This window comes from Sebastes umbrosus, chromosome 21, assembly GCF_015220745.1.
Source record: "Sebastes umbrosus isolate fSebUmb1 chromosome 21, fSebUmb1.pri, whole genome shotgun sequence".
NCBI classification, from domain to species: Eukaryota; Metazoa; Chordata; class Actinopteri; order Perciformes; family Sebastidae; genus Sebastes; species Sebastes umbrosus.
This window is the reverse complement of record NC_051289.1, coordinates 13,031,642-13,056,411: the sequence shown is the minus strand read 5'-3', so window position 1 is coordinate 13,056,411 and position 24,770 is coordinate 13,031,642. Positions and strand designations below refer to the sequence as shown.

At 41.4% G+C, this 24,770-nt stretch overlaps 1 protein-coding gene across 1 annotated transcript in view; it reads right to left on the bottom strand.

The window, feature by feature from the left end:
* Nucleotides 1–14,656, bottom strand: part of dok6 (docking protein 6) — a 49,043-nt gene extending 34,387 nt beyond the window's left edge. Inside the window, exon 1 of the mRNA XM_037757076.1 lies at nt 14,045–14,656. Within this exon, the coding sequence (XP_037613004.1) occupies nt 14,045–14,110 (66 nt within the window). The 5' untranslated portion in view covers nt 14,111–14,656. The remainder of the gene's footprint in view (nt 1–14,044) is intronic.
* Nucleotides 14,657–24,770: the final 10,114 nt, after the last annotated feature.

Sequence of the window (24,770 nt, the reverse complement as noted above, 5' to 3'; positions counted from 1 at the left end):
TGACAAAAAGCTAGGACAAAGGATTACACCGCAATCATAATCCCATAATACACCAATCCAGTTTTATAATGCTGCTTACTTCAGTTATTCCGTCGTATATTTCAGCCACTATTGATTCCGGTGACACTGAGGTTGGCAAGCACTGCTGGCTACAGTACACAAGGCAGTGCATGTGTAAAACATTTTTACAACGGCGGGGCAATTTTGCTTTAAGTCATCATTATGACAATTGCCTGCTCTTTAAACCATCCCTCATCCAAACCTCTTTATGTATTACAGCTTTAGTCAGCAATCCTCTGCGCACACACAAATTTCCATTTAATCCATGTACAAGGCTGAAGCGTTCACAGACAATAACACGCAGACAAAGACGGATTTGACTATGGCAGAATACTCTCGCCGACAAGCAGACTGAGACCAGCGTGGACAGAAAGCAACAATGCAGAGCAGTGTTATTTTCTTTATGAGGATGGAATGAGTTGTACGGCACCGTGTTTCCTCGAGCCAGGCTGAATGTTAAACTAAATCCATAAATGAAGAGGAACACGGTCTGCATGCACAAAACTCCCCTTTAGGTCTAGTTGTAATGTAGGCAAAGCCTTATTTTCACTTTAGTATGTTGGTGCTCGTGTCGCCGGCGGCTTCCAGATGAGCAAAATTAGCATCCAGGCAGGTGAGGGGCTGTTACATGGAAACCAAATAGTGCCTTCAGAAGTGGCCGACTAGCCTCTGTGGGAAGAGAATATAAAGTGAGAGGATGAAAGGAGCTCTCTTGCCCACAACCATGATGCAACTCCACCAATTACCATTAGCTGACCGCTTAATTATCATATCAATAAAGACTGTGAAATCGAATGAGGCACAGACCACTGCGAGGTGTTCCAGTAAATAATACTTGGATATTATGAAACACAGTTTTCCAGGACACTTTGTGCAAGCGTTTTTTTTTGTTATTTGAATTTCATCAGAAGCCCTAAAAGCAGTAATCCTCATGCATTGGTGCAGTCATTCCCCCCCGAGGATTAATTCTAAAGAGGTACTCGCTCTCACTGATGTTCGGGCTGCTTCTCTGATACGGTTAGCCAGGAAAAGCAGCGGGCTCTGTGTCTGCGACGACTATTCCCCTCACAACCAGAAAAGCAGGAGATTTGTGCTCCCCGGAACTAACTTGACTCAGCCACAATTTGGTCTGGGAATCAGAGGGGGGGGGGGGTGATGCTGGGGAAATAAACACGTGTGGGAAATGTGGAAGCGCACTTCCGAGTCAAAAGAACGGGGTCCGATGTTGTTTTTGTCTCATTTCCTCCCAAAGAACACACTCCCTTGGAATAAGTGGGCCGTGATTCGGTGTCACTGTGTGTCTCAGCATGAAATCATGGAGGAATGCAATTATCACTTCGCTCAACAGACATTTCTCTGAGATGTGAGCGAACAACTGGGAACATTAAGAGGGCAGCGAGAGGGAGGGAGGGGAGGTGTGTGTGGGTAACACCAGTTAATGCTGACCCCAATGTGTGCTCTCAACTTCCAAACTTCCTTCCGTTACAAAGTCCTAATCTGCTGGCGTACTCGCGATTCATGACGGGTCAAAAATTTGCCATAGAAACTCCTCTTTCTTCTATTACTCCTACAACCTCTTGTTTTCGATTGTTTTATGACTCTTAAGAGCCATTATTTTCTCCATTATGACCTTTAAATTATACGCCCAAAGCGCCACTGCCAAGGCTAGTATTGTGTGCTCCATTTCCCTTGGCAGACCTTATCCAAAATTCATTCCCCGAACAATAATTCTTGGGGAAATATTAAAAGCTGTTTGATAGAAAGGGGGATCAGATTACCTTGGCCTACACTCGAGGTCATTTCGACTCATTAGAATGGAGTGCGAATTTAAAAAAAGCTTTGCGTGCAACTTGGGAGCGAGTCAGCTGTAGCGTTTTCAAGAGAGCTGGGCAGGTACCAAACTGTCACCCCCAGTGCTCAGCGAGAGGCAAACTGTCACCTCCTTACTATTAAAAGAACTCCCCTGAGAAAGAAAGAGGGAGGGAAGGGAGAGTGGAGTGTACAAACTCATCTCCAAACAAACACAGACGGGTGACATGAACTGGCTGCTTTTTTTTTTCTCCCCCCCACATACACAAGGTCAAGTTTCTTTTTTAACAACACATTAATAATACAGAGCCTGACAATTAGTGCCACATGAAAAAAAAGGCTTGTTTACTCGACAGCCAGGGCTAATTAACATCATCCAACAAGGCTATTTGCTTGCATTTAAAGCAGATCAGGTGTAATATTTCATTATTTATTTTTTTCTCTAGCAAGGCCGTAACAATGTTTACTTATGCGCCGCGTTGAGTAAATTAAGAACACAGACAAAGACAGGCCTCTTAACACACGTAGACACACAGCTGAGGCTATCTTTGGCTGCGCACTGTACTGAATGTGCTTGGCAAGCAGGCTGATGAAAGGTAACAGCAGGAGAAGAACTCATTATAGATCGTGATTCAAATTTAAAAAGGTAGCTGGGACTTTATTCCTTCTAAGAATAACTTCATCCGGTCCACTTTTTTAGACAGTATTTACAAATCTGAATGTCAGACAACTCGTCGTATGAGACCCGATTTGGAACAATTCCTCTGAATTGAATTTGGAAGCACTTTGAGAGGGACTTTTTAACCATAAGACTAATAGCCATGATGGATTTTTCTATGATTTTTAGTCCTAAATTTAAAGTCACAGAAATAAAACCGCTCTCGAAACTGTATTTTAACATATCTGACAAATGAAAGCACCCGTGCATGCACATAATATGCAAATCCACATACATACACACAATGCCCACATACTGTATGCACACACACGCAAAAGTGAAAGTGAGCTTAGCTGCAGAGTAGAGCCCCCGAGGGCCGGTCTGTTGATTAATGAGGGGAGGAAGGCGAGGAGAGGAGGATGAAGCAGAAGTGTTAATGGAGCTATGATAGATTCCTCTAGGCCTGGTGTTTTATAGGTGAGTCTCCAGTGTATCCGCACAATCTAGCAATACAGTGTACCACAGAGAACCGTAAAGCCTGAGCCCTGCGTGGGAGGTGAAATATGTGGATCAGATGGACTTGAAAATCACCTTTTTAAATCACACAGCTAACATTAATAAGGGAATTCATTTAACTGTGAGGGAACATTATTAGAATACTGTAAGTTTTTTTTTCTCAGCCACAAGATAGATCGAAATATAATTAATTTCACCAACTTTATTGCAAACACCTTTACCCAAAGTCGAAAAAAGGAGCAAAGATTCTCTTGTAAAACACTACTGAGAGAACCAACTTTCTGACAACAGTGACAGCGCGATTTTACAGGAGGAGCATCCAATTTGTTCATGACTGTCACATCGCTGGAATGTAATATTTAACAGATTGAATAAATATTCTGAGTCAACAGTCTTCAGTTCATTGTCAGGGAGGCAGGTGGAGGAGAATCTCTCAGTGAGTGACATCACATCACAGATAGCATAGAAATAGTCTTAGTCTTTCCTAAATAACTACTCACATATATATATGTGAGTATATGTATGGTAGTATGTATATGTATATGATGATATACATCGTCAAAACGATATAAAAATGTCTATCGTATATATTTTTGCGATATCGTTTCTATCACTATATAGGCTAGGCGTATATTTATTTCATTTTTCTCTATAATATCACTTAAAACTGTTTTGTTCATTTTGCACTTAAGTTCTTAAAATTAGAAAATACTCAGTACTTTTCATTTGTCAGGCATTTATTTCATATAGACTATTTATTTATTGAATTACCAGAAAACATGCTATATCGTGATAAATGTCATTATCAAGATATAAAATAACCTATTTTGTGATAGATTTTGGCCATATCGCCGAGCCCTAGCCTTTGTTTTTGTTCATATGTTAACAAAGCTTTTGTTTTGTTACATTTTGCAATATTGTATAAATCTGCAATAATGTTTTGGGCAACTTGGAGGCAGCAGAAACAAGCGTAAACACGCCACTAACATATTATAATTTTTTTTAAGTTGATATAGCAAACTTGTTAGCATACAGTTGCCTATTTACAAATTCTGCAGATAGAGGGCAACACTAGCATTTATTTGGAGTCGTGTTTTTTGCCACCTGGTGAATGTCAGTCCAATGTTAACTCTACTTTTAGCTCCGATTTTGGTCTCTACCAACCTCCCGAAGGAAATATCTGGCTCTTAAGCTGCTAAATGCTCCACTAAAGCTAATTTCCAACTTTGTCTGTCATTGAGTGCAGGGCAGGTAGTGTACAGTCCATTTTTTGAGATTTTCACTAATGACAAAGATGCTGTTGAGAGCGATGAGAGTGAGCCAAAACAGTAAAGTTGCCAGCCAGAAAACCAAAACAATGAGCGGAAAGTCGCTATAAAGCTCCGTAGAGCTGGGTTCATTGCTATGAGCAACCCCTTTCACATACAAATCCTCATATGATTAATTATCATTATAGAAATATTGATAAAGCTGCTTTAAATGATATGCTGTGTGACGTTTTTTACACTTGACATACAAATAGAATGATTGAAAGTGGAACAACAAATTTAAATGTGGTTGGATAATATGCTTGTTCCCCCTACTTGTTTTTATGGTGTTGAATCAAGTGTCCCGTCTGTTGTCAGGGGGCAGAGTCTGCAGGGATTGGAAAGATTAAACAGCCATGAAGAGAGTCCTTTTCCACTGAGCTGTGACTTCTCCCCCAATGGGATTAGAGAACTTTGCACTTTACAAAGCAGCTCATCAGAAAACATTGGGAACACAAAGCCGTTATGGACAGCGGCAGCTTGGTGTGACATGTGTTTGTGTACGGATTTCAGGCAGAGAGACAGAGGAGACGGCGAGAGAGGGAACAAGTTGCTGGGATTGAAAGAAGAGTCCTGTCTGGTATTTTTGAGAGCGTGACACTGAGCGAAGGCAAGAAAAGAGAGTGTTGATACAATAGGGCAGTATTAGCAACCAGACTCTTTATGGTGCATTACTTTATCAATTGTGTTTTAGACATTACGAACTACTAATAACAGCGTTCTGTCACGACAAAAAGCTTTTTTGATAATTAGGAACAACGGGAATCAATGATGTGAAATGTTCAAGTGGGGTCCGGGCAGAGATTTATTTATGAAAGCGACTATATAATAGAGGCACATTTTTCACCATGAATAACGACTGTTGGATTGTTGTTCCCACATCCTGCTGGAGATGCAATTCATCAGGGCCAATAAGAGCTGGTAATTTGTCTTCAGGTCTTTTGTCTGATGGAGGAAGCTGATGAAAACCAAAGGAAATGACCACACGATGTATAGCCCTGCATATCTGTGAATTAATGCACCGAGTCGAAAAGCATCCATCACAGGAAGAGCTGAAAATAGGCTACATGCACCCACAAGGCACAAATAAAAATCATAAACAAAACAAGGAAAAATCCTCTATCTGCTACAGTTTCAATTTCTATTTGGCAATCAGAAAGATGGAGTGGGAAATACGGCTAATTGTGGCCACTGGACGTAAGAATCTAATGATTCGCTAATTGATATAATCTGATTTCTTTGCCCAAGCCCAGTCACATTTATCCGTGTTGTTTGGAAGTCTCAATTCCTAGCTGTCTTTTTCTACGCTCCACTGATGAGTACAGTTCCTGGGGTGAAAAATCTCCTGACATCCACCATTCTGGACGGCCTGTCATTGTTAATAGTGAGTGCATGGAAGTGGCAAGATCCTATCTTAAATGGCTGTGCCATCTTAGACAATAGATCCATTGTTCTCCACTTCTTCTTGCGTCTGCTTTGGTGGGTGCTCGTGCGCCAACAAGGGGGAACATACCCACACACCATTACAATACACGCTGTCCACGTAAAGGCCACTGGTCACTGAACACAAATACCCACTTGTTAGACAAAAAAAAACAGCTGAGTGAGACAAAAGAGGGATAAAACTGTTAATAACTGTTTTATCTGTAGACAGAAATGGTAGGAGAGCACCATTGGGTCCAAGAAAGTACTTTAAGAGTAATAACTCTTGATTTTGTCCTCATATTAATGGCTACAAAATGCTTTATTTGCACCATTAATGGCTTTTTCAGTGTAAACTGCAAGCTTAGCATCAGACTCGGGTCTCAAAGGTCTGCAAAACCGAACATTTTGAGATTTTTTATTAGTTTCTAAATAGATGTTTTGCCCAACCAACACTCTAAAACCCCAACATATTCAGTTTACAGAGCTATAAAATCCTCACATTTCAGAACCTAGAACCATTTTTGGCATGTTTGCTAAAAAAGAAAATGACTGAAACGATTGGTCGGTTATCAAAATATTGCTCTAAATGGAATTATTCTTCAACTGTAGTATTTACATTTCTTCCCCAATAGAGCAAAGGTGGAAAGATACATGCATTTCCCATTTATCTCATGAGTAAATATTCATAAATAGTGCCTAACCACAGAGCCAGTATAGCTGGTAGGGGTATTACACCATGTCATTTTGATTTGTTAACAACAAGCATTCCTTACTGTGAGCTTTTGCTGTATTATGGCACAGGCCTCTGTAACACAAGTACTGTAGATTGATACACATTAAACTTCCCTCAAACCTTCCCACAAGACCAAATGTGATGACGTTCCAATAAGTACCGAGCTACAGTAGTTGTTGCTTGTTTTTTCAGTCCCTAAATTACAGAGGGTTATTTGCCCCAAAACAAACTGTATACATTCCCAAGATTGGGAAATGGTTCTCTCGTAAAAAAGTAATTTCGAGAGCCCAAATCACTTCTGTAAATCTATAAACAGGAGAGTAACCCATCTTTTTTGCAAATGATATCCTTGTGTTTGGATGATGAATAACTTAAACTCTCAGTCTGCAGTCCCGATTATTGGTTTACTGATTATTTGTTTACGTCCACTCTTTTGGCTGATTGTATTTTCACTCCTCCTCATTCTGGACCAGACATAATGCATTTTTAATGTGTTTTCTGCTTTGACATTTCTGGTTTGACCAAGGCATTCTCATAACTGCACTTTGATGGCAGTAGAGTACAACTTTGTCCTCTCTAGTTTTATTCTTGCTATATTGAATTACATCAGCAGTCTATCAAACACATTACACAGTGTATATCTTTGTAAAATCTAAGTTAGTTTGTTGGTTTCAATCTTATTTGGGCTTGAGTGTTAGACCAACTGTGCAGACCAGCACAATGAAGGTACACTTTCTGATTTTAAGATGCCCAACAGCAACTCCGGAGCTCAAAAATGTATTCCAGCTCACTGTTGATGTTTTTAAAAAATCAACACAGTCAAGTTTCATATCAACAGTGAGCTGGAAGGGGAATTTGGGGATTTGGGCTGCTATTTGGCACCAAAACAAAATCAGGGAGAGTGCAAGGTAAGGTGGTCTAGCCTCCGAAAATATGGCTATCATCATATTTTTAAAGCTGCTATAATCAATATTTGTATAATAACAATTGATCAAATGACTGTGTCATGAATGTTGATGTGAGAAGGGGTCACATGTTGTCACGTACCCACAGAGACCTCTGCAGTTACCCTCAGCTCTATGGAGCTTAATAGCTAATTTCCCTTTTAACTCTGATTTTGGTCTCCACCAACTCCTGTGGGAAATATATAGCTCTTTAGCTGCTAAATCCTCCATTTTCTTTACCAGGTTACTGCTTATTTTGTTTGTGTGCCGCTTGGTGTTGGGCAGGTAGTGCACAGGGGGGTTTTTAGAGCCTTATTTTTTGCAGTGTCTGAAAACAGCACAAGAGTGAACCAAAATAGTAAAGTTATGGGCTGTAAAACTAAGCTAAATGTCACTATAACTGCAAGAGTCTGGTCATAATTCTCTGTGGGTTTGTCACATGCAGCCCATTCGCACGAAAAAGGCGTATGAATGACACAATAATGTGCAAGGCATTTAGCGTGCAATAAAAACACCTTTCTTGCTTTTGGTGTGTCATTTGTACGCCATATAGTCTACATTACTGTCAGTACAAACACATCCACGTAAATATAGTATGCTCAGTGCTAGTGACTTAGACTAAATAGCGGGAAAAGCCACTTATGGCGGGCGGATGGGGAGGTGGATGTGTCCAACAAATACACAACTTTTAACCAGGAGACCGGGGTTTTGTTTTGTAAGTTACATTAGTGACGTTTGTCACGTGAAGATTGTCACGTGTTTTTTGGTGACGTTTTTTCCGTAGTTATGTTACGTTGTTTCTGTACGTATTTTACCTAGTTTACATACTTATTTTAAGGCCAAACATGTCTTTCCCAAACCTAACTAAGTGGTTTTGTTGCCTAAACCTAACTGTAGACGTTGCCATAGTTTTGTTGCGTGGCGTAAAAATGACATGAGAATGTCCATGTAATGTTGTGCTATTTATACGCCTTCCCGTAAGACCGACCCATTTCCATTGTTAATATACAAATGTTAATTATAGCTTTAACTTTAAATATCAGGAATGAAGTAAAACAACAATATTCTGGTTCTATTCTTGCTGCATATGCTTGTATGTAAAAGAAGGTAATGTTGAGTTTATTGCAGGTATTTGTTTTGTTGGTGTTGATGTGGTGGGAAATGAAATTTTAACAAGAATAATCGAAGTGTGAAAGCTATGTGTGAAGTGCTCTGCGTTCTCTTAAAATATAACATATTTTTACCTCTGGGCCAACATCTGATCTACAGCTCCTTTTGAAGTGTCAAAACATGTTTGTGAATGGAGGTGACTGAATAGCAGACAGACCCACCAGCAGCAAACTGAAATTGACCATTTTTGTCAAAAGCTTGAAGAAATGTTGGACAGACGAGGGGAAAATTTTCACAGAACAGCTGACCTTTACTATTTACCACAGCGACGCTTAACCCGGGAAACATGTAACCTGGTCTGAGACTGACGCACAAATTGCTCAAAGGTCATGTTATTCAGCTCGTCAAGAGGAGTCCATCCCACTGATAGCATCTCTGAAGGGCAGAAAGAAGGCGCTGCATGGGTGTCGGGCCAGATTTGATGTTTTTCTCAGTGCAGGGACACTTGTTTTTGGCGCTTGTCAGCATTTAGTTTGTCTTTATGTTGTAAAAAGAACTGTATGGTACAAAGCCACAGGATTAAAATTAATTGAGAATCCACACACTGTTCTCTGGCAGCAGATTGTTTACTTGTTTGTCGGGTGCATGTGTGTGCCAATTCTTCAATGTTGAACCAAGCCAGTTTGTGTGTATGTGCGTGCGTGCCTTCGCACTGTGTCAGGGGGAATAGCCTGTTGGGGTTATGGAGGGTGCAGCGTGGGGGTGATGAATAGGATGCTTTTGTGCTCAGTCTCTCAGCTGTCTGCAAACCGGCGAAGGAGAGAATAGCGAGAGAGAAAGGGGGGATGAGGTGAGGGAGATAGCCAGATAAAGGGGAAGAAAAGAAGGAAGGGAGATAAAATAGAGGGGGGGAGGGATGGAGATGAGAGAGACACTGTGAAGTGTGGGGAGTACAGGTGAGACGCGAGGTGAGAGAATGGGTGGAGAGGTGAGGAAGAGGAGGGGGAATGTGAGAAAGGGAAGGAGAGAGAGAGACTACTTGTGCATTCAAGAACACTGCACCGTTGTCTCTTCAGCCAACAAAGAGACAAAGAAGTTGGCTAATGTAGGAAATCGTTGCCATTCATGTCAGTGGAAAAAGAAAACAAATGTCCCAGGAAAAAAAAAAAGAGAGTAAAAAGTGAAGAGAAAGTGCCCCGGTTGGTAATTTTGATCACTCGGCAGAACACAGATCTGACCTCATGGCCTCAACCTTCACACATGAAGGGGTTTGGAAATGAGCCAATCATATTGACAGATGCTGATGAGTTCAGGCGAAGCTGTTGGGGTGGCCACTTTAATATCGCATAAAGAGAGAACCATTCGACTGTACTACTTTCTAATAAAAATAATGTATAATGCATTTTAAATGGCACAGCATTACAATAGAGACCTGGGCGGGAGCATTAGAAGGTCAACTGTGATGCAAAGTCTTGATATGTGATATTTGAAAGACCTTTTAAAAGCACAAAAAAAAAACATTAAAAAATCATCACATGAAGGGTGAAAACAGCCAGGACCTTTCTGTCCTAAAACCTAGAAGGTACATCCAGTTGCTCTGACAGGTAGGACTGTGAGTGTCGAACCAAAGTACTTTTCTGGTACCAAGTGAAATGTGTCTGTAGTGCTTAATATCAAAAACTGTCAGAAAAAAAGAAAGCTGACATCAAAAGCTTAGTTGTATTGTAAACTAAATATCTCTGTGTTTTTTATCTGATAGACAAAACAAATGATTTGAAGATGTCACCTTGGGCTTTAGGAAATAGTGACAGTAGAAAAAAAAAAGGCAAACAATTAATTAATCATGAAAAGCAGATAAATAATCAGCAAAATAATCGGTAATGAAAATAATTGTTAGTTGCAGCCAGTGGGCAACCTCCGGGTCTGAAAAGTGAAGCCATTGAGGAAGTGCCTTAAACCTGCATTCTTTCTAACAGCCAGCAGGGGGCGACTCCTCTGGTTGCAAAAAGAAGTCAGATTGTATAGAAGTCTATCAGAAAATGAGCCTACTTCTCAATTGATTTATTACCTCAGTAAACATTGTAAACATGAGTTTATGGTCTCAATCGCTAGTTTCAAGTCTCCTTCAATACAGCATGATGTTCATTTAGTAAATGATGGTCCCATTTAGAGTCAAATAGACCTTAAAGTAGGGTATGCTTTAGGACGTGGCTACCTTGTGATTGACAGGTCGCTACCACGTCTTTGTCCACGTTTTCGTCTTAGAACTTTAACCCTTTCACAGTGTGTTTTCAGTTCATGAAAGTTAATTGCAACATCCTAAAAATGTCTTAATCAGCGTTCGGTTGTACTTAGCTCCACCCTCTCGTGTCTTGCAATTAACCAAGATAGCGATGGCCAAAATGCTGAACTCGAGGCTTCAAAATGGCAGTCCACTAACCAATGGGTGACGTCACAGTGACTACGTCCACTTCTAATATACAGTCTATGGTTGCAGCTCTACTGGCATCAAATGTTTGGCCAGACTTCTGATCTTGTTTACTCATCATTTGAGAAGATAGTTCCTTATTTGAATCAGAATTTTTTTTCAGACACATTAAACATTCAAGAACTTTTGTTCAAGTGCGGAATAAATTAATCAATAAGTTGATCAGTAGACAGACGGTAAACTTATCTGCAACAATTTTGATGATCAATTAACAATTGTCAAGCAAAAAATGCCTAAAATGAACTGGTTTCAGCTTGTCAAATGTGAAGATTTGCCTTATATATGAGTATTATTTTGGGGTTATTTTTATTTTTTTTATTTTGAGATATTGGACTGTTTGTTTGGATAAAACAAACAATTTCAAGATGCCATCCTGGGCTTCGGGAAAAGTAAATAAACTGGCGTATCATATCAGAGAGTATTGAAAGATTTCAAACTATACCAGCCCTAGCAACATGATAGACCATTGGATGGAGGTCTACAGTATGTTGCACGTATGGCTGCATTTTAGTGATGAGGAAAAGCAAGGAGGCCTGTGCATCTCCCTGTGTCCATATTACTAAATCTGAGTCTAGTATCCTTCTGTTCATAGACATTATTGAGGTGTTGAGTCAAAAAATGAGACAAAGAATCAAATAAAATATGATGTTTGAGATCATCCTGCAAAATAGCTACAAAATAACCCTCACACATCCAAATAACCATCCCTTCCAAAACAGATGTGTGTCTTTCCAGTCAGCCCACGCACGTGTCACACATTTGGATTTCCATCTCCCTCAAACCACTTGAAATTAAGCCATTTAGCACTGATGAGGCATTTTTCCCCCACAGATAAAAAAACAAGAAGAGGAATCATCCCAGAGATGCACTCCATCAGTGCCTGTTGATTCAGGCATACAGATACCTTATTTCTGCTTCATTTCATTGTTTCTCTCTCTCTCTAACTGATTCAGAATGAGAATACTAGCGTGGACAGATAAATACTTTCTGTCTTCCCACACCGGGGTCCTCTGAGGCCATCGCAGCATGGCTTTTCTATGATGAAACAGCAGCGAGCGGTGGAGGGCTGAGGGAGTGGGCGATCAGGACACAAACTGTTTTTCTCCACAAACAGCAGGATGAGACGTGGAGCTGGCAGAGATATGGCATCCATACCTCGAGCGCAGCCAACGCAGCGTGCGTCCCTCGCTTGCTTTGCAAAGTCATACACACACACACACACACACTCTGTTCCTCTGAACGCATCCAGCTAATAGCATATGCAAGAAGTAAATAAACTGAGGCCAACTGTATGTGTGTGTGAGCTTATTTGCATGTTAACAACAACAAATGCCATTTGTCACATCAAGCTTGTGTTGTGCAAGTAAAAGGTTTCTCTTACTCGACAATCACTCTTAAAGAGCAATCAAAAGGTAAGCTCGATGGCGGGCGAACAATAGTAGGGTAATGTTGATGAAGCCAGGTGATGATGTGAGGAGGCAGACATCATTAGCCTCCATCATCACACTTCATCAAAAGGAGAGGGAGTGTGCCCGCTCTGTTTTGGCGTAATGAGCTGGAAGCATGAACAAAAGCAGATGGCTTCATGAGTCAGACAATAAGGCGCTCATAATTGAATATATATCATTCATTTTCAATTTAAGCGGTCGAAGCCATTTTTTTTTCCTCCAATGGAAATACATTATCAGTGCACATTATTGAGGGGGCTGCCATCACACACCGAATCAGCTGGATTTCAATGAGACTTTTTCAATGCCGGGAGCAATTCATCATGACTGAAAGAGAGTTAAAGTGCGGTGACTAATAATAGGCTGATGACAAATGGTATCCCTAGTACTATGTTGTACATCCTAGAATCCATAAAATGTTAATTAGCATTATGATAAAGATACTTGTGGTGCTCAGTTGGAAGTGACCTTATTATAGAGTTAGTTATGGTGTGGTTAATGTATGTCATAATACTTTTACATAGCTTTTTATGGTTAGTTCACCTTCTGTCTGTGCAACTTCAAACATCTGTTGAAAGCTGCTCAGCTCTGTACTCACTGATCTTTATGTCATGGTCTTCATGACTTGCTTTTACTTGACAAGCATACTTTGTGACGTGCTATTGTGTGTAGCTGTGTATTGTGTATGTTCTTTCTTGTATGACTGTAGTATGTTTCTTTGTTTTGACCTGCCAAGGGACTTACAGATGTGAATTATCTTAAAGCTATAATCTGGCACGGTGCATCAAATGATGACATTTATGTTTTAAACTGTACATGGCCTCTTTTAAATAAAATCATAATAAATAAAAAAAAAAGTCAGAAAACTACATAACTTTCTCAATGACAATAAAGGCTGACACCCAGCTGTCAATCATCTCCTCTTATGCCAACAACATCTCAGTATGTTTTTTGCACAATGCACACTGAGAGAGAAACTCAGCTCTAATCTGTTTTTCCTCTTGAAGACCTAGTACTATGTTGTACATCCTAGAATCCATAAAACATTAATTAGCATTATGATAAAGATCCTTATAGCCTGTGGTGCTCAAGTTGTAAGTGACCTTATTATAGAGTTAGTTATGGTGTGGTTAATGTATGTCATAATACTTTTACATAGCTTTTTTTATGGTTAGTTTACCTTTTTTTTCCTCTAATATGACTACAGTTCTGCTTGAAAAAGTGTTATCTGTCCATGTTGACTACACACAGCATAACTTTCTCAATGAGGCTGACACCAGCTGTCAATCATCTCCTCTTATGCCAACAACATCTCAGTATGTTTTTTGCACAATGCACACTATGAGAGAGAAACTCAGCTCTAATCTGTTTTTTCCTCTTGAGGAGCTTCACAGCAGGACTTGCAGCCTATGGAGCAATTAAAGCCTCTTTCTTAATCCAGAACAACTGGAACTCCTCTTCCTCTTCCTCCTCCTCCTCCTCCAGCAGCAGCAGCAGCAGCAGCAGCGCCAGTATCTAGACAGCAAGTGCAACAGTATATACTCACCCCCAGTTTCTTACTCCGTATCCTCACGTATCCCTGTTTGACTATGTCGTTGAAGTTGGAAGCCATGGTAAAGGAGGAGGTGAGGAGGGGGATAGGGGAGAGGGTATAGCTTCCTTGCCTGAAACTCTTCTTTCTTTCTGGGTAAATGCTTTACTCGCTCGGTCGGTGAGACATCCAGCAGGCTGTAGGAGAGAAGAAGCGAGGCGGTGGTGGGGCAACCTGCGTCCTGTGTCAGCGCTCAGGCTGCCCGGCTTCAGCGGCGCGTTCCATCCGCCAGAGAGGAGGGAGATACCATTCAGTCAGCTGATTCACTGGAGAGAGGAGAGGAGAGGAGAGGAGGAGGAGAGAGGCGCGCTTCCTGGACCACACCATCCCCAAAACAGCGAGGGGGGTGTGGGGGATAACTGCTGCTGCGGAGGGGGTGGACCTATCTTTAATTCAAGGGGGGGGGATACCAGACTTTTTTTTTTTTGTTATTACTCTAACATTATCAGAACTGTTGCTGACAACCATTCATTTCCCCATATATAGTGGAAAACTATCTTATTATAGTTGTGGATTAGTCGTCTTGCATCTTGGTCGACTACTGGAACCTGATTAGTCATTTTATAAGAAATGAGCTCAGTCATGTTATCATGGTCACATCACTGGAATAAAATATAGGTTTGATCTTAAAAGGACACTATGTAATCATTAATTTATGCATTCATTCATTCATTCTCACTGTGCAGTATCATTTTCCACTTGTGCAATTTTGTTAATAGTCTGTTTATTGTCAATACTGTATATACTGCTCCTAATTTTATACTTCCTTTTTGTTACACTTTGTTTAGCTCTTTTTTACTGTGTTAGCTGATGCATCTTGTTTTTTTGCACTATCCCCTTTGCTGCTGTACACTGCAATTTTTCCCCACTGCAGGACTAATAAAGGAATATCTTATCTTATCTTATAACTTTTAAACGAAGAAATAGAAAAAATAAATATTCTTCCTCCTACATATGAAAAAAAACGTATTAAAGGTGCTGTTGATAACATTCAGCCACTAGATGTCGCATTCTCCCTCCCTCCCCGTTCCATTGCATTCACTTCACAACAAGTGGTTGCCAGGCACTTACCGTCAATCTCAGCCATTTATCTGTTTTTTTTCCACACTGACGACCCAGAGATACCACGTGATACCGACGTCGTTTTTCTAGTGGCTCGCAAGCATTTCAAGTTTTTGCGTCGGCCACTGTAGTTCTCCTGCACACTTGGCACACTGGAGAAGCTTCAGATGGTTGCAATCTGCAACCGCACCACTAGATGACGCCAGGTCCCACACACTGCACCTTTAAAATTCATTGTCAACTATTTTGATAATTGATTCATCAATTTAGAAATTTTAAAAATTGAGATTTTTAAACCATTCTCTGACATTTAATAAATGATTAGTGAAACTATAATCAGCATATTTATCAATGATGAAAATAACCATTAGTTGCAGCCTTAATATTTTAGACACTATGAGTTGTGACTGTAAAGCGCAACAATAAGTTGACAATATTTTTTTTATTTTGCATGGTTATATATGGGGTTAACAGGACACAAGGACCTGGAGTCAATCTGTAACAGCATTATATTTTCATGTTTCTCTATAGCCTATACAGTAGAGGCCAGGGCTGGTCATTCATCATTTTGATCACTAACATAATGTATAAGCAAGTGGTCAAGGTCAAGATCGAGGTGCTCCTCTAGATCATTTGTATCACTCAACATCTTTCATAAGCCTACTCGTTTAGTGAATTTCAATGCAACTTTTGAAATCTGTAGTAACCATTCAAATTCTGGCCTCCCCTTTTCCCCTCCAACAATACGTTCAAAGAAAATATGCAAATGTAACCAGAGCCTAGTGTTCAGGCTAATTTGCAACAGGCTTTTTTTTTTTTACCTTGCCTTTGGGTCATTATTACCTGTTCTGAGTATGAATATCATTTCCATATTTTTGACCAGACTAATAAGGAAATACAATTGCCAGTGTATGAGCACCACGTTTCGTCATTATTAGGTGGCCTTGAATTGATGCTGTTTGATTTGTTGAATAATAAAAACCAGCTAGCCCAGTAAAGGATCAAATAAATTGTGAGCAAACCAGACTGTACAAAGTCTACAGCCGCCGCCTGCAGCTTGTATATATTGTAGATACAATGCTGCAGATTGGCAATCAAAAAGCCCTGAAAATAAAAGCACAGAAACAAATTTTGATCCCTGCCAAAAGCTATAATCCTGATGGGGATGTAGTGAGAGGCGTAGCTCCGGTTGTGCAATCGCAGAGAGTGAAATCCTCGGTATAAGGGAGCAGATGGCTCAGGTATATTGATATGAGGGGCCACCATTACTTATGTTGATTAAAATGTGGAGAAGAGAGATGGCTTGTGTAACAGGCGTTATATAAACAACGTTATGATTAAGTGAAGATCACTTCCAGAACACCTCTTCCTTTATTTTACATTCTTCTATCTAACAATAAGAAAGCACCATAGATTAATGTGACAATATCAGAAAAACTGATAAATGAGGACGCAAATGTATCTTTTTCTAGCTCTGCACAATTACCCTATTGCTCATACTAATGCATTATTTGTTGTGTTGCGCCGAAAGAAAATGTCCTCTGCTGCTTTGTTCAGACGGCTGCCACTTTGAGAAGTGCTATTCTGTCAAGTGTCAGCTTTTGAGGTAAAACTCAATGTCTGTATTTTCCGTTCATGGCGTTCAGCGAGCCGCCGCCCCTCCGACAAAACAGCTCGACTTTGATAGTCTTCATATCTCCCTGGAAGTGTCCTCAAATTTCAGACTTGTCAAAGTTGTTTTGTCTTCGTAATCCTCTTTGTACAACATGGCCTCGTTCCATTTCCGCTGCCTTGTCATCCTCTCTCTAAGAAACCAACGCTGACAGCAACAATGTCTTTTCATTGCACTAAATATTGTGCTCTGGTGCCATTACAGAGAGAGATGTCCTAGTTTTTGAAGGGAAGTAATTGCCTGCTGTGATACGAGACCAACTACTGGTTTGGCCTCAGTTGGTCACAGGTAGAGAGGCTGCCACATGGCTCTGACATACATGAACGGCCGCCAACAGGGTCAGAATCTGTGCGGAGAGTCGCTAAAGAGCGGAGAGACCTTCGTCAAGGTCACGAGGCGAAGCGGCCGATATCTGCTGAGCTGTAGAAAACAACTCTCTGTCCAATATGGTCAATTTATCAGGTATTGACCTCATAATAATCACCATTTTTCATAGGCGTTCCGCATCACGTATCTAAATCCCTTCACGTCTGTGATGATTAATACCGGGAAGACTGAGCTGCTCCATGCCATCCATTAAAGCACTTAAGCATTCCTTTAAAAAAACAAAAAACCCTGAATTGTTTATTTAGTCGCAGCCGAGGCGAAAGCAAACTTTAGACAGGTTTGATGGTCTGGTGAAATATTAAAATTGCCTTTGCATTGGATGCTTAGTTCGTCTCAGTGCTATTTGGCGGACGTTCACGAACACGAGCGGCTAAATAATTAACACATTCTAAAAAGATAAGCAGGGGTGAATGAAGGGAAGAGAGAGGGGGAGAAATGCCTCCACGCTTAGTTGTTTGCCAGGTAAGCATTTTTACACGTGGGCGGAGGAGAGAAAATAGAGATCACACAGGCAGAGTTATGGTAATGTTCTGCTCCGGGTTCCTGTACTCAAGCTTTTTACAGCAACCCGTATCAGCCTGATATGTTAATAGGCACAATGGGATTTGGGTTTGATTAAATGTCAATGCCTGGAGGAGGAGGAGGAGGAAGAGGAGGAGAAGGAGGAGGTGGAAAAAGCGAGTGTAGAAAGACAGAGAGAGAGAGAGAAAAAAAGTCAATTTCTCAGAATAAGAGATGCAGGCTGTTCTGGGCTCAGTGGGTCCTTGGCCATCCAAGGAGGACATTGGTTAGTCACACAATATAGGACAGCTAAGGTTGTGCATAGTCCCCGAGGATCAGGCCATGACATGTTTGTGATTTACTCCATAACAGCTAGAAAAAGGGAAGTGGTTGGAGGGCCTCTCTGTCCTTCTCGAGAAGGTGAGTCGTGAAAGTGGGAGAATCAAGAGGGTCTTTTTCTTCAATCACAAATGAGCGTACAAGTTGAGAGAATAAGCCTATTACAAGGCTTCCAAATGAACCAAAAAATGTTATCAGAAGAGCCGAGGATAAGATTTAATGTGCGGCAGCGTGTCTGCTTTAATAAAGCACACACACCTTTTCATGATTGTCCGTTTTTTTTAAATTCTGGCTTATCTGCAACGAGATAAAGTGCGCATTTGCATCCGGAAGAAGATTTATAATTGTAAATGAGCGCATGAGTCAGAAAAAAATGAACTTTAGAAGTAAACTGTGTAGGTGCACTAATGATCATTATGGTAATGGGGGAGGATGAATGGCGAGGAAAGTGAGGATACAGATGAGGGTGAAGCAGCAGGGGAAAATACAAAAATAGGAAAGAAGAGAGTGAAGAGCATGGTCACAGTGAATAGAAAAAGGGAATGGCTCACTCTCGGGGAAAGGCTATACCTCCTGCTGGTTTGACCCAGGCTTTGTGTCCTAAATTGGGGTCCATCTTATGTCACAGTGAGGCTGAACCGCGGGTTGGATCTCTGGAGACGTAGCAGTTCTGCTGCTGTGGCGTTTCTGGAAAACAACCTGGGGGAGGCTGAATCCACAGTTCATCACACTCAGCTCCTCTTGGAGGACAAGAGGAGTAAAATAGGTGCCTCCCTCCACTCCCACAAGAGTGATGAGATGCCTGTTTTCCTTCCTCTTCCTTTTCTTTTTAAGCCACACAGCTAATTTGGAGAACAGAGGCTGAATTCATCAACTTTCTATAAGTGAAGGAGCGACTGGTCTCGGATCACTGACCATGCCCTTCATGTGACCGTCTCGTTCATTGTAATCATCTTTCATAGTCAGAGACACTTGATGAATTAGAATCAGTCTTCATAATACTGTTTTTAATTCAATTTTACATTATTAAAACAATTATTTTCGTTGTCAACACATTCATTTGAAGTTACAAGTTGACATCCTGTTTGTTGTCCTCCTTTTTAAAGCTTCAGTAGGGAGAACATTTTTGGCATCATTGGGCAAAAAAATCCATAATAACCTCTCAGCATATTGTAACTCAAGTGTTCTGAGAGAGACTTCTGCACCTCCTCATGGTTCTGTTTTCAAGCTTTAAAACAAAAGACTTTTGCCAATCACAGGTCATTTCAGAGAGAGTGTTCCTATTGGCTGTGCTCCGGCTGGTGGGCGGTGCTTGGTATTTCTTCAACTGATCTCAACATGGCTGCCAAACAGCACACTACAAGATGTTTCTGAAACCATTTGATGCGAGAAATAGGCATTACAGTAACAGAATATTGATTCATACTTGATCAGCACTGCCTAGTTTGACCGTTTGATCAGAGTTTGTGAGTGATTGACAGCTGCTCAGAGACGACAAGGCTTCAGCTCGGCTCTGATTGGTTGTTTTCCTTTGGTCTGTGAAATCTTGCAGATGCCATTAGGAGCACTGGAGGACACAGAGGCACATGATTTTTTTCAGATTACCTGTCTCATGCACTACTGTCAGGATTTTATAAAAATAAATTTGTAATCATATTTGCTCCATTTCTACCCACAGCAGCTTTAAATAGTATTCTATATTTGTTAATTTCCTCACTTTCTCCTACGCCCTCCACACAGAGGGTCAACTACAGAAGACATGAAGCTAGTATGGATTCATGCTGAAGGCAGAAGCTAAATGTCAAGAGGGTGTAATCCAGGGTTTTGATCTCACGCTGCCACCCTGTAGCCGCTGACCCTTGAACTCTCTGTGTAATTATACATTCATCAACACACTTGCTGCTGTGTCTCTTTAACTCATCATAGCCTCAGAGTGGAGACAGACAAGCGTGACTAATATGTATGCCCTGTAGAGGGCAATATTGTCTGCGGCGTTAGGGGGAGTACTTTGAAAAGGGCTGTTTAAATGTCTTCATGTTTCTACGCTATGATAATGAGATCTCTGTACTTGTTCAATAATGTAATAAGGTGATGAATGAGCAACATAAAAGTTGTGTAGCAGGAGGTTTATCTTGCTGCAGAAAAACTAAAATCTGTCAAGTGATTTAACACAAATTGCATTACCCCAAATCAAGATGCTCTGTGGTTTGTTGTTGCTGGAATACAGAAGAAGACGACTTTATCACCATGCATCTCATTCAATATGCAACAAATAATCAGGTGCAGATTCATGAATTTGTCTGTCCCTCAACTCAGTGTGAAAACAGTTTGAACGAGTGTGATCAGAGGGGTCAAACTTGGCTCAAACTGCACCCTGAGAGCTGCAGGTTATTGGCTTCCTTATTTAATCTGACAGATTTAATATAAAACAGGTGACCCTTGTGCTTTCCTCTCAATGGCCGTGGCTTGTGGGTCCTTCTTTTGGGATTGGCAGAAGCACACGACTCCAGCTCTGCACCGTCCAGGTCGGGGACAAAGCTACTCTTTTACCCTGCAGGGCCCGCTTCACAACGGCCCGTGTGTGAGCATGGAAAAAGAGTGGAAATCAAACCTCCTCTGTAAATACGCGAAAGGTCAGCGATGACGTCGGAGTCCGGGGACGGCCTCCAACGTGATTTTGCGGCCCCGTCGCCGGCGCCTTATTCGTTGTACCTCTTTATATGTTGCACTCTTTGCTCCCTGACCATGATCCCAATATAAATACACTCCTGTCATAGAATTGTGTTTGGTGAGTCGCCCGCTCGCTCATGAGTCTATCTACTGTACCACAGTGCAGGCAGCTACAAAAGGAAGAGTCATTTTTGCTGACTCGTACAAAAACTTGAAAACAAACTTATTCTGGGATTCCTTTTGATGTAGTTTACTATGAACTATGAGTCTTCTCCCACTACCCCTGGGCCCTCTAGGCCTCGGCCCAAGACGCTCCCACTTCCTTCTTCTTGTATTATGATTGACTGCAAAGGAGTGTGTGTGCCCATCTACCGTGCATGGCCTTATTGTTCGCCCCATGACCTTCAACGGCGCCGTATGTAGCTTTTCAGCCTTGTTGTCCTGCCAGCTTCTTATACTCGGTTCCTGTTCCTCCTCAACATTTATTTTCCTTTCCTTTGCAAACAAGTGTTTGTTTTACACGCGGGTTGTCTGATTGCGCCTTGGATAGGCAGCTTTGAAACTCCATTTCCTCTATCATCCATGGCTTTGTGTGTGATGACTGATGCCACATTCCTGAGCTGTAGTTTTGTTATTATTCTTATCATTAATTCAATCACATCTGGAGGATAAACAGGAAAGCTCCGCTAGACAGCTCACTTGTAGAAATGTGCTATGAAACATTGATAAATGATCCGCAGATAAAGTGGTAGGCTTAAAATTCGGTCCGGGCGATAAGACTTATACTCCTTCAAAGAGAAGATATATGAATTGGTTTCTGTTAAGTGTCCAGATGATTTGGACCGCCATTATTTATTCTGAGGGATAGATCTAACAGCAGTGCAGTCTGGGAGGCAGCCAGCCCCTCCTGGAGAGGTACTGTAGGCACAACTTTCCCTTCTTCCACGGTGCCTGTTTTTGGAAAGGCTTTTTACATGTGGCCCACATCTGCATCCAGGGCATAAAACTGCTTCACTGACACCTATTTATACAGGAACAAATGTCAGTGTTAGTGTCTTATGTGTGCAAATTGTTGACAATAAATCATCCAATGTGCAGGTTTTTTTTCCACCCTTTGGTAATAAAGTGTTTCTGTAGTCCTGCCTGTCACAACAGAAGTTAAGATGAATGTATGTTCATCATGGTATGCATACAAAGATGCCTGTGTACAAGAGGGAGACAGTGAGAGACAGCACAATTGTGTTTAGCATCATCTGTGAGGAGTAACCAGATGTTTTTTGATTGGGCTTTCTACCTGCAACCAAAATAATCTCGCAGGACCAAAAGCTCCCATGTTTCTTAATTTCCTATCAAACAAAGGAGCCTTTTCTACTCGGAAAACCTCATTTATTTGTGTTGGACTGAAGAAAGGAGGGAGAGTATTTGATCTGTTAAAGCCTCCTGCAATTAACCTGGTACAACACACTGGCAAAGTCTGAGTCGCTGACATCTCTCCAATGGCACTATTTTGTTCCAGGATTCAATGAAAAAGCTTACTTTACAGATATTTTACCAGCATACCATGACCACGCATGTGAAGGTAACCATTGGTTTGACAGTATTAGGTCACGCTGCTCACACCACAGTAAAACAGTCCAATAAGGGAACGTATTTCTTTGCAGTTTGAGAGGTTTTAAAGGAACAGTATGTAACATTTATGGGGATCTATTGGCAGAAATTGAATATAACATGAACAAGTATGTTTTCTTTAGTGTGTCGCCTGAAACTAAGAATTGTTGTGTTCTCGTTTGCTTAGAATGAGCCGTTTATATCATAGGGAGTGGATCCTCTTCACGGAGTCCGCCGTGTTGCGCTGCCATGTTTACAGTAGCCCAGAATGGCTTTGGTCGGAGTCGATAACGTTACTCACTCCCGTCGCCGCCGCTCTCTCTCTCTTGCTTCACCACTCACTTCCCTCATACATACACAAACTTACTGGCTCTGCTCCAAATGACCTACGCTACTCTTACAACAACTGGCTCTAAAGAAGGCCATTCGCGTTTTTGCGCCGGCCACCGTAGCAATCCTACACGCTGGGCACATGGGAGAGGCTTCAGTTGGTTGCAATCTCAACCTCACCGCTAGATACCGCCAGATCCTACACACTGTTCCTTCATGACAACCTTTTTTATCACGCTTCACAAAAGCACAGGCAAGAAAATATATACACAAAACACATTTAACAAATCTTTATTACACGGCTTTGTTGAATACTCGATTCTGATTGGTCAATTAGGCGTTCTATGATCTGTTATTTCTTTATAGCAGACCACTACTATGTATAAGAAACTGCTGCTATGGACGCAGTTCTGATATCAGATACTGGCGGACCATTTATGTGTCAAATTATTGATTTCTGAAGTAAGTAGCCTTGTAATAAGTGAGATAATGTACAGCTAGCAGGAAATAAACCCCTTCAGGGCGATGCATCTGGTCGGGTAGTCGCATCATCCTGTCAGGGTTTATTTCACAACAATGACCAAGTTGTACATTATCCCGTTATCAGTCATCCATTGTTTGCCCCTGATTGAATATCTTGTATTCCAGTACTGACTGAAAGGTCTTGAGCACCAATTTGACTGAAAGATTTTCAATTTCAGTCAAGTGGTTGGGTGGGTTGGTCACACGAGAGCCAGTTGGTAATGAACGGTTATTATAAATCAAATGTCTACGATTTGTCAGAGGTTTGTTTTAAAAGCGCGGAGGCCTAAAATAACTCAATAATTATATGAGTCACCTTGCCACTCAGGAAAAACTCATTTTTTTTCTCCACCAAAGTACCCACTCCATCTTTGCAAAAACACATTCACAGTGTGGCTATGTACATGTAATATTTTTGGATCATGAGGGGAAAAAAAAGCCCCACTCCCTGTCAGATTTTATGTTTTGTTCATCTGCCAAAGTAAAGGCTTGACAAGAAGGAACACAGTCATTACCACTGGCAGCCATAACTTTTCACCTCGGCGCTGACGGCTTCCCTGACTGCATCGCTGCTATCTGATTCCCATCCAACCATATAGTGGGACAGGCGGCACAGACATAGCACATAAACAAACAAGGTGAGCGCGTGAAAAAATACAATTAAACCCAAATATACAGCACATGCACACACACTGCAAACACATGCAGAAGCACATTCAAACTCTTTCCCTCTCCTCAGGTGTATATGGTCTCTTTGACACAGTCTGCCAGTCTGCTGCCATGCAGCGCCACATTTAGCTCCGCGAGAAGCGCCAGACTGCAGCTGAGCAGAGCACAGTGAGGAGGTTATTAATGGCCTTCCTTATTTTAAACGACAGTCTGAAAACACTGGTGGCACCATGCAGACCCTGCGAGCTGCAAGCTTGTCTTTCATCCCATCTGTCTTCACGGCGCTCAGTCTCCTTGGTCCTAATGGGCCTGTGGCTGTCGCTCTGTCAGTTTGCTCCTAATGCACCCTCGTCTGTCTGGTGGGTCGCACATGAAGGCACACAACCATCTATCACCATCAACTGATGTGTTGCACCCTCTTCCTTAATTATTTGAAGACATGCAGCATTTTTTTAACTAACAGTGTCCGACACTGCACATGCAAAACTCTATTTCATGAAATTTTGTTGTTCTTATAGACTCTAAAAGTTCGGGAAAGGTGAGAAATTCTGCAGATGTCATGCTCGTGAAGGTGCCAGAGAATCAAACCGTCACGCTGTTTTCTCCAGCCTTCAACTTATCTCTCTGCCCTTTCCCTCTGTCCCCCCACTTTCTCCCTTCTCTCACTCTCCTCCTCATCCTCTTGCCTTTCATTCTTCAGAGCCACCCATCACCACACCCCGCTGTGAGTTTTGACACCTGTCTGATGTATGCCTCTCTTTTTCTCTCGCAGGAGTCTGGGCGCACATGGACGGCCTATCAATCACTCACACAGCCCCCTTTTTCCTGCAGAGCTCAGCCAATCACAAGTGATTGGGTTTAAGCTAAACGTGATGTGTCAGGGCGTAAATGAGGGCGTGCATGAATGTGTTGGCATGCACA